The sequence below is a fragment of the Merops nubicus genome, unplaced genomic scaffold, assembly GCF_000691845.1.
Source record: "Merops nubicus isolate BGI_N331 unplaced genomic scaffold, ASM69184v1 scaffold4404, whole genome shotgun sequence".
In the NCBI taxonomy this organism is placed as follows: domain Eukaryota; kingdom Metazoa; phylum Chordata; class Aves; order Coraciiformes; family Meropidae; genus Merops; species Merops nubicus.
Genome location: NW_008603458.1, coordinates 249 through 11,643, shown reverse-complemented (window position 1 = coordinate 11,643; position 11,395 = coordinate 249). Strand labels below are relative to the sequence as shown.

Below are 11,395 nucleotides of genomic sequence, written 5' to 3'. Positions count from 1 at the left end.
CAATTTTAAAGGATGCATCCTAGAGGAGTGCAAGATGAAATCCCGGTAGAGGAACCTGAGCCCATGTTGTTTCCTAGGAATAGGTTTTCAAACACCAGAGGTTCCAGTTTTACCAGAGGAGCTAAAAAAATCAGGTGGAACTTGCAAGGCACAGCTTAACCAGACTTCCTAGAAATTTTAATCAGAACCAGATTCCTACTCACCAAGATTTGCCCCTCACAGTTCCTGTGTGATATCTCGATTTTGCTGGTGTTGCACTGTTGTGTCGCTCGACCGTGGGAGGGAAGTCAAAAGGAGTCCCCAGACAAAAGGCCGGTGTGCGCTGGAGTCCTGTTCAGGCCATCTCTCCCCATCGGTATGGTGAGTCAAAATGGGTGGCTTGGTCCCATCTGGGTCGCTAAAATGTCCCAAAAGTGGATTCTTTACCTGGTGTGCAATACCAAATCCACACACAGAGATGAGATATCAGGTTTATTACAATCTCGTGCAGGATAGGGTTCTAGCAGGCTAATGCCAGGAGAACTAGCGCCCCATAGTAACAGAACAGAGAATATTTATACACTGGAGATTGAAATGAAGTTACATTGTAGCTATTGTCCCTAATTGGTCCGGGGGCTAAGTTGATGCTTTGGGTTAGGGGTTTGATTTAATCACCCTAAGCTGGATCTACCTTATCAGTCCAGCAATTATCACCCTAAGTACAGCCATTCTGAGTCCCATTTCATAAGGTTAACAAAATAATGTGCCACAGAAGTGTGCTCAGGATGAATCATTCCATAATCTTCCTCTGAGGTCAGGCTGACAGGCCTGTATCTCACTCAATCCTCCTTCTGGTCTTTCTTGTAGATGGGTGTCACATTGGCAAGCCTCCAGTCGCAGATGTGTTGATAGAGAGTCAGAATGAGGAAGAAATAAAAGTCGTCTATAATGCCATAATAAAGCATTTAACAGAAATCCCTGAAGAAAAAAGGCAACCCCGATCCCAAGAGGCAAAATTTCTGGGAATAAGGTGTAAAGGAGGAACATGGAATATTCTCTCCGATACCTTGTCCCATCTCAATCAAATAAAAGGTACTATCCAATAAAAAGGAACTACAGGAAATATTAGGAACTCTCCAATATTGGAGAAAGCATGTTCCAGTATTAGAAAAAACACATTCCAGATTTATCTGTTATAGCACGTCCTCTTTATGACTTATTGAAAAAGGATCACCATTTGGAATGGGATACATCCCATAATGAGGCCCTAAAACTATTATTATTGGAAGCTCAAACCTTCCAAACTCTGGGACCTCTCCACCCAGAAGATCCAATAATAATAGAATGGGGGTTCTCAGCCAGTGCCTTGTCATATCACTTTTGGCAACAAGGACCTAATGGGAATACTCAACCAATTGATTTTTTTTCTCAATCTTTTAAATATTCAGAAAAACGATAATCTACTCTGGAGAAGGGATTGTTAACTGTGTACAGCACTAAAAGAGGTTAACAAAATTATCAAAAAGCAAAAAGTAATTCTTCAGGGCCCTTTCAAAGTAGTTAATCAAGTGCTGTCTGGGAGAACTCCTCCAGAAGGAATATCCCAAAAGGGGACAATCAGGAAATGGTATAGTCAAACTGAATACTATTCTAACCTTTTCAGGCTTGAAGAAGGTCCAGATAAACAATTGAAAATCCAGGAACAAATTGTATCTACAAAAAAAAAAAAAAGGGGATTTAATAATGAAAACTCATAGCCCTATTAAAGAGGCCCTGGAATACAAGAAAAAAAATGGCTAATGCTTGGTTTACAGCTGCTTCAACACAAAGAGAAGGGAAAATATGGTGGTTTAAATCTACCACAATTAAACCTTCCATGGACGAACAAGCAATAAATTGGGATAAAGGTAGCACACAAATAAAAGAGTTAAAAACAGTACTTAATATTTTTAAGAAAAAAGGCCTACGAGAACAGTGTATACATCTATACTAGCTCTTTCTCAGTCTTTAAAGGCTGGGTGGAGTGGATAACTTTCTGGGAACAGAACAAGTAGGAAATTAATGGGGTGCCAGTTTGGCACAAGAAGAAATGGCAACAAATATTGACAATCGCCAAAGAAAATCCTAACTTTCACATAGGGTAGATTCCCTCCCACCAAACTAACCCGAAAGATGAAGCTAGCAGATGGAACAACTGAGTTGATAAACTTGCTAGAATCAATGTAATGGAAATCCGGACTATGGCTGCAAAAGGAGAAAATCAAGAATGGGAACAATTACTTGAGTGGCTTCAGAGTAGAAGAGGTCATTCAGGAATTTTTGACTTATACAAAGAGGCATAAACTCATGGCTGGCCTGTCACACGTGAACAGTACAAAACAATCATTTCTGAATGTCATCTCTGCAAGATCAGATTGGGGGAACTGTTCTGCCAATGACCAGGCCCAACAAAAATGATACCACCAGCAGGAAGATGAACCAATACACAGACTGTATTGTAGACAAAAAGGACATTCCATGAATGATCGCTGGGGGTACAAAAAGATCAATCAGCTGGTACATAATTGACGCTACCCCCAACAATCTCACAAAGGACGTAACTCAGCCCACAACAGGTAGTACAAACAGAGACCCGAGGTTTCCCACAGTTGGCATGGGAAACAGCCAGACCAGCAAGCTGAACACATAAGAGAAAGGTGACCACATAGTGACTCTCACCCGATCCGCCCGCGTTTGCAAAGGGCTTAAGCAGACTGGGGCGCAGCTGCACGTCTTCCCTGAACCAGGAAGCTCTGTGGAGTTTATTCCACAGAGCAGACACTCCTGACTCCCTGAGAGTGGTCCCAGCTTTTATCCCCAAGCGGGACACCTGACCTTTGTCAACTCAATGCGGGACCCCTGGGGCTCATTTCCCTTATGGCTCTCCCTGCAGGGCCGGCCGCACCCTGGGGGGAATCTATGAGGCAAACTCACCACCTCTTTATGAAGGGCTGTGGGAATCACCCATATGTCAACCTTAATTCAGGGCTTGGGGTTCAGACCCCAGCATTTCAGGGAACATCCCCTAACAACTGATAAATTACATTTCCAATAGAAAAAATACTTTACGGTCCACATGACAGGCGGATTACATCGGTCCCTTCCACAAATCAAGAAACAAACAATATGTCATCGTGATGGTGGAAGTAGTGTCAGGACTAACTTGTGCCAAGGCTGTTCCTAAGACAAATGGGGAAAACACAGTTTGTTTCTTAGAAAAGGTATTTGGGATCCTGCCTAAACCCACAAATATCCAATCTGATAATGGAATTCATTTTACCTCTCAATTGGTACAACAATGGACTAAAAGAGAAGGTAGGAAATGGACGTTTCATGTTCCATACTACCTACAAGCTAATGAGGTGGTGGAACACACTAATGGATTAATTAAAAGTCTTATTCACCCACAGGATTCCAGAGGGGATGAGAGACTGAACTGTGTAGTTACCACCGTAAACAATAAGTGGGGGATAAACAGATGCCCTTGCCTAAACGCCTTTTTTCCCACATCACTTACCCAAGGTAAGGGACAACTCAAAAATCCCTTTGACAAATCCAAGACTTCTCTTTACCCTGGACAAACTGTTTTGGTAAACTTGCCGAATATTGATAAAGTTAAGCTTACCTTACAAACACTGGTGAACTCAAATACATGCTTTGCATCTGGTTTAAATGACAAACAACACAAAACCAATACAAAATGGATAATTTATGTTGAGTAAATATATATATGGGTTTTACTTTCTTTGGATTTGTACTTCTGGATATTTGTGTCTATTGGCGTTGGGGGATATGTTATCAGACTCACAACTCAAAGTGTCAGGAACATCCTGGACTCCAGTGTCAGATTTGATCACCCTGACACTGAACTCCAGAGGAGTTGCCTTTGCTATGGGCCCAATAGCTTAAAGGTACTCCATAACACCATCTCCCTCTACATTTGCCTTTGAGTTGTTGTCTATAACATATGATATTTAATACTTGGTACTAAATATTCATTATTGATTATTAGTGATTCATGTTGAATTGTGAAATGTATATAATATTGTATATATTGATTTTTGTAAATATTTGTACTCATAATCATATTCAAGGAGGAGAAGGATTTGGTGTGGAGGAAAAGGGGTTCAGACAAAAGCCTAATAGATACATACACTGACTAGACAGTAAATACACTACACTACTGTGCCTCAAAAGCCACAGGGTGAGATGTAATAAATGTGACATTATTATTGGTTTACTCTGCCTTTTTAAGCCTGCAACATAGGCACAGAGTGCCTTCTGCTGGTCAAATGTGGAACTCTCAAAATATTTTTGGGGAAAAATCTGGAAGCCGGAACTTAAAATTGTTTATGTTTAAACATAACTTTGGTTGGGTCACACCCAGATGACTATATAGAGCGCCAGCCGAGCGCGAAATTCCTCTTTCTCTTCCTGTTCTTCACTGGACCACGCCTGAGATTGTTCCGCTGCCCAACCACACAAATCGATAAGAAGGCAAAACAAAGGGGGGAGAAAACTGTTTGCTGCCTCCCATGCCCAAAGGGGGTGCAGGGGCTCACTCTGCCTGCTACAGCCCTCTCCAGGGCCGCTGGCTCCCATTAGACGGAGCTGGGCCCGAAATTGCCACACACCCCCCTGCGCGACTCCCGCTATCTTGACCGGATGCTGCGGCTGCCCGCTTGCCAGAGCTAGCACTGCTTTCACTGGATGCTACTGCTGCCAGAGAGCCACTGTGCCGGCGTTTGTTCTCGCCACCTGCACATCTCGGATAAAGTACCCACCGCTGCGGCTCCCGGCCACCATCTTGACACTTCCTCCGAGTACTTCTAGGTGCTTCATTCCCCAGAAGGCTTTTGGCCAGAACTTCTGGTACCATCATTTTGTCGTCGCAGCCGTCTGCGTCATCGCTTCGCGACTACGCGACTGCCACCGGACTACATTTCCCAGAGAACCTCTGACCGGAACTTCCAGTGCTGCTATTTTGTCATCACGGACTACATTTCCCATCATCCACTGAAACTTCCTGCCGCTGCCATTTTGTCGCTTCACGGATTGGTAACCCAAAAGCTGAGATTATGCCTCCATCTTTTTTTTTCCCCCACCCCCGCCCCCCCCCCCCCGGGGGGGGGTGGGGGGGGGTTTAAAGACTGTAACCCTTTCCTTCCCAGACTCCTAACCTTCCAATTAGGCTTAGTTCCTCATTTTCCTCCACTAATCCTTCTCCTCTGAGTTTCTTAATACATACATATTCGGACTGCTTTCCTTGAACCTTTAATCCTCAATTGGTGTAAACCCTAAATAAAACAAACAACTCGTACATTGACTATTGGCCTTGGTAACAATTTATGAGCATGGCGAGGGGGTATTTTCGATCTACCCTCTAAGATATGGTCCAGCAGTGGTCGTTCCTCTGTGCAAGGCAAACACTATGTGAATGTCTCATTCTTAGCTATAACCCTCTCCACTTCAGGAGGGGAGGACATTGTGGAAGTATCCCGATAGCCGGTAATCCTTGATACCGGTCCGCAACATTGGTAAAGACTCATATTTTACAAGACAAGTTGTACAAAGATTCAGACCTTTTCCTCAGTTTTCCAGTGACAAAAGTCTCACCGTCAGAATTCATGGGTACACTGGCATCTCTGATAGTTGCTTGCCACATGCTAATTCTCTTTTCATATGAAGATACCAAAAAAAAAGAAAGTTATTTAGATCATGTAGTCAAATATGACATCATAACATACCTAAGATGATAAAGATCTTGGTAAAGCAGAAAGCTCCTCTTCAATTTTCATTCATGTCATATCCCATTATTCACTGAGGACTGGAAAACTTACACAAATCTTACAGAGAAAAGGCTCCAAAAAAGCAGAAATGTTTGCTGCCAGCTGGTAAGGATGAACTCCATGCTCGGTGGAGTGAGCTGCACAGTTCAGAATACGCAAAATGCTTTAGAAAAGCCAAAGAACAGCAATAATTGTTCTTGTATATATTTGCAGCATGTCTCAATTCTCATGGTCACCCAAATAATTCACTGTGTGACACCATGCTCACACACATTCTTGCAACCCACCAAGGCAATATTTCAAGGGTTATGGTTCATTGTATAGACCACACATCTTCAATCACAGGCAGCATTTTGAAACAAAGAAATTTAACCCAATAGCCTGAGTGACTATTAAGTGGTTTTCTTTATTGGGGCACCAGGGTCGTACTGGGGGTTCTCCACCATAGGTGCTCCATCAACCCAGTAGCTTTCAACGGTTTATATTTACAAAGGTTTTACATATTCATAGTCTCTCCCCAAAATCATTAACATAAACACACCTTCCCAGGAAATAATTATTTATTTGTCTTTGCTGCTTCTGCCTCCTTATCTTTACTGCTGGGACATCTTTGTCTTTGTTGCTGGGTACTTCTCCAAACACTTATAAGGGTACATTTCATCACAGTACAGACAAAAGCAAGTTTTAAGGTAATTCTTCTACACCCTACACAAGCCCACTATGTGAGTAACTGCATGTTCCCAGTTACCATGGTTATTTACTGGCCTCATATCAATTTGGTCCCTCTGATGTACCAAGTCTTCTTCCATGAGCAAGGGAGCTGTTGCAATTGTGAACACTACCATTCCTCAGCAGATTTTTGAGGAAAAAAAAAATTTGTTTCCTGGGCTTGGTGGTCATATTGCTTATCATCATAATGCACCAAAGTTGCAAGTTGAGCATTTAAGATCTATGAACTATCCATAGAAAATTCAACTTCAGTAAAAGACATCATAAAGGGGGCAGAATCAACTCTCAAAAAACTAATTTTAATTTAAAAAAAAATTGTTGATCATTAACAAGTTTATAAAACAGTGATTTAGTTACATAAATAAATTGATATCAGTGTATCAAATCTAACTTTCAGCTTCATGAGCATGATTACATGGGTGATGAAGTACAACCTTTTTACCTATTATAATAAATAAAATGAAGAGCATGAAATACTTTTTCTAAACAAAACTACTTACAAACATACTTCTAGCATGTTCTCTAATTAAGGGAACAAGAGACACTGGACAACTTTTGCACCAAAACATTAGAACTGTTTTAAAAAGCACAAGGATACAGAACTATCAGCTAAAGTAAAAACTATACTGTAATCAAAGTTGGTATTTAATAACATAACGAACAGTTTGGTAGTTAGATCTCCAGTTTGGTTATTTTAAAGCATTAAGACAAGGCAAGATAGGAGGCTGCTTTTGTCTGAGTAATTCTAGAGAAAATAAAATATAGTAAAAAAAAAAAACACAAACGGAAATGTAGAACAATCATACCTACACAACTTTCCGTCCTGCACAAAGTCAAAATACCTATGCAGAATATATATAATATATATTTGTGCACAAAGATTAGCTTATTATTAGCTCACTGCAAAGGTGTAATATATCATGTCAATAATTTTGCGTTTTGTGTCAAAAAGGATATTTCTTTAAGTTTCCTAGGCTAGGAGGCACAAACCCCAATTCTGGCATATTGTGTTCTTAATGCTAAGGCTTGCTGCTCTGGCTGTCTATTTTTTGTTGTCCCTCTTTACTATAGTGCCTGTTACAAGCATGTGTGTATACATATATATGCATACACGGGTTGTATAAATATATATATAAAATTTCCCCAATAGGTATCAGTCCAACTATGCAATCCAAAAGGTGGCTCTGCATAGATGCCCAGCATATAGTTCACCACTTGAGCCAACCCTGGAGCAAGGAGCACTTTAGTCCTTCAGATACATTTTCTTTTTTGTTTAAAATCAAGTTACTGCAGCTTCAAGTATTTTGCATTACATAGATTTTTTAAAATAAATTAATATTTTTCAGTATGCAGATATATACTATAATATATATACAGTACAATAAATGCTCTCATTCTTTTTCAACTTTTTTTTTTTGATAAATCCCTGAGAATGTATGTTGACAGTCGCTAAGTTTCCACATGCACAAGCATTGTGTGCCATGCTTCTGGATGAACAGCACTGCAAAGCCACGTGGTCAGCCTTTTAACTATTAGTAATTCATTTGTTGGTTTGTTTAAATATGCTGAAATGTAAGGATGAGATACAAAGGAGTAAAGCTGAATCCATTCGAGGTACTTATCACAGGATGAAGGTGTTTGGTTTTTAAAGCCATTGCAATATGTGTTTGTTTTTGAGGCTGTGAACACATAAAGAAAAGACAGGAGAGCAATGTGGGCTTTTGCTACTTGACAACATATACTCAGTGTAAACCAACCCTTTTTTAACCTCTCTCACACAAAACAGAAAAAAGAAAAAAAATTAAACATACAAACTTTCACAACATGACAGGTGAGTTTGCAAACTCAATATAACTATACACATATAATACCAGTGTGGCTGTTTCTTGAAGTTCAAAAGGATACAAAGGCAGGCTCGAGTAAAAACAAACCACCCCACCCCCTTCACGCATTTTCATCAACCAAACCGCTCACGAACCAACATCATCAGTTTCTTTTTGCCTTTGTAGATTTGTTTTAGGTTGCCAATAAACTGTGTAAACTGAATGTGTCCATCATGAGCCATTAAGAAGGTCTCTCGGGCCCTGCTGAGGAACTCGATGAACTCACTATAGTGTCGTGGGCTGATGTGAGTGAGACGCGAATGAGTTGTATTAATGTAGGCTCCGATCGTAGCATCCAAGAGTTGTCTTAAAGGGGCTTTGTCCAGTGACATGAGCTTACCAGAGTTCCTCCTCCCATGAAGTCCCACCATGCCAGAAGTGTTCAAGGTACACCTACGCAAAATATCTGACAGTACTGTTGCACATTTGACACTTTTGACCACCAGAGGTATTATAGCTGCTAGCTCATTTTTCCCAAGGGAGTGGCTGAGCGCACATGCCCACAGAACGTCATTAATGGCAGGGTGTGTGTCCTGATTGTAGCTCAGGTTGAGATGTGTCATGGCCAAGGTGGCCAGCTTGTAGGCCCGCATGGGGTAACCGCGGTGCTCCATGTATCGTGCTATAGTAAAAAGCTGTGAATAGCTCATGCCGGTTGTAGCAGCATCTAGAACAATTTGGTAAGCGGTCTCAAAAGCTATGTGATCTTTTTCACATAAAGTCAGTGCAGAGAGGGCACAATTTTGAGGATCCTTCATGGCACACTGTAGAGCAAGTGTCCTAGCACTGCCAGCCAACTTCTCCTGCTGATGGCAGTCCAGATGCAGATGGACAATGGTGCTGTTTGACATCACTGTTGTAGCAACAATACTAGTGGCTTCTGTTGGAGTGAAAAGTGTAAACCAGTTTTGCATGATGCTATCCAGTGCACAAACACCTGGGGAGACAAAGTATTAGCCACAACTGAGAAAACCTAGCAGATACAAATATTCAGCAAAAGATTACATTTTCAAAGTCTAAGAGGTTGCCAGTACATCCAAGGAGACATGCTTCAGCAAGAAGGGCTAAACCAGATAACATGGTTGGAAAAGGACATTAAAACAAAGGCTACTGTGAAAACTCTGTAGCAATCACCAAGATAATAACAAAAAAGTCTGCAAGATAAGCTTTAATCTCCTGATGTGACAACTGAGCTGTTTTACTTATCTAAGACAATTTGGGTAACAAGTTCTGGTGTGGAGGATTTTATGGTTGAGAATGGACATTGTCTTGAGTTAGCCTAACTAGGCCTGAGAGTGACTTTGAACAACCTTGAACACTGACAAACAGAGAAACAAGGCAGTGAAGCAAGAGATAGGAAGGAGAAGGAATGCAGAGAGCTAAGATAAGAAGAAAACAAGAGGAAAACAACAAGGCATGTGGTGGCATCTGAAGAACAAATCACAAGAGCTTAAGCGCATGGACAATTGCTTGTAGCAAATTAGCTTGGGGAACGTGGTGTGTGGACAACTTTGTATACTATATAAGCAGCTTTCTGATAGCAATAAAGGTCTTCGATTATAACTCTAATAGAGTTGCTGAAGTCCATTTACAGCTCATCTCGTCATTCTGGCTCATTTGGTCTCATCACATCACTCAGCACCCTTCACACTGAACACTTAAAAAAAGGCAATTTTAACTTATTTTCTCAATGTGCATCTCAAGGTACAGTGCATGCACAAAGGAATATGAAAGCATGCTAAATGTCTTGTTTAACAGAACACCATGGCATTTAATTCTAAGCACACCTTAAAAAACAGAAATTCTAACCCCCCATCCCCTCCCAACAGGCTTTTCAGATACATCTTATATCAAATTCATATGCACCTGAACATCAAGATCCTTATTAGGGAAATACTCTGAGCAATAGCAATACTAGATATTATCTGAAAAAGATATTTTCTTTAGTATCATTTATTTCCTGGCATGTGTGTGTTGTGGTGGGGAAGAAGGGAGAAACGGTGACTAATGAGTTCTATAACTTGAATCTTATAGCCAACTAGAGTGTCTTATTATTGCTAGAGGCAGTTTACACACATCTGTGAGCCCACCTAAACCACAGCCAGGGGTCTTTTTCTCTGTAGGACTCTGATGTCTCCTGTGCATCCCTTTACTCACCTGAGAAAGTTCATCATAGTCAGAAAATAACAGATCTTCATTTAAATAAACAGATTCCTTGTTTTATCAACTTAAGTCTCAAGAGTACTTTGTGTGACATTAAATGTTCTTTATGAGATGCTTCTATTAGAATATGTAAACTAATTAAAAGCAGTATTAAAACCAGCATTTTATTTGCCAATATGTAACTACACAAAATAATACCCAGGCACTATCTGCAAGATAGCCTCAGTAATAATTACCTTAGCAAAGATATAAAAGCGATAAAACAAGAGCATTGCATGAAAATTTGCAGAGACAAACTTTTCTGGCTGAGGGTATACAAAGGCAACCTATATTTTCCCATGCTACTGACAACATTAATTTCCCAGTTAAGCATAAAGCAAAGAATAAACTAATCCACAGAATAAGCAGCAGCAATCCTTTGAAGTTCTTTCTGAAACTCAAGAAGCATCTATGCTATACAATATAATTCAGATGTATGAAAAAGGAGTAAATACATTAGGGAACCATACTTTTCAAAAGTACCTTTAGCGACAATTAAAATTGCTCCCTTATCAGAGTACTCTCTTGTTTGTTTTGGTTTGGGTTTCTTTTTTGTTTTTCTTTTTTTTTTAAACAGCTACACAGTTTTTAATACCCTCATCTTCACTTTCAGATTCTGTATCCTCATCTTGCAGATGGTAAACTGGAATACAGAATCTAAGGGACACCTCATAAAGACAGACAAATTTATGGCAAAGCGCAGAAATTAATATGATGTCCTGCTGAGTGCACTATTCTCCCACTGCTATCCTCTAAGTATGAGGGTAGTTCTGC

The 11,395-nt window shown here is 40.4% G+C and overlaps 1 protein-coding gene across 1 annotated transcript; it reads right to left on the bottom strand.

The window, feature by feature from the left end:
* Positions 1–6,814: 6,814 nt before the first annotated feature.
* LOC103771362 (zinc finger SWIM domain-containing protein 6-like) lies at positions 6,815–9,356 on the bottom strand (the record flags this gene model as incomplete). The annotated part of the gene is made up of 1 exon (XM_008938655.1): positions 6,815–9,356. A coding segment is annotated over one exon (863 nt), but the record flags the coding sequence as incomplete, so codon positions are not given.
* Positions 9,357–11,395: the final 2,039 nt, after the last annotated feature.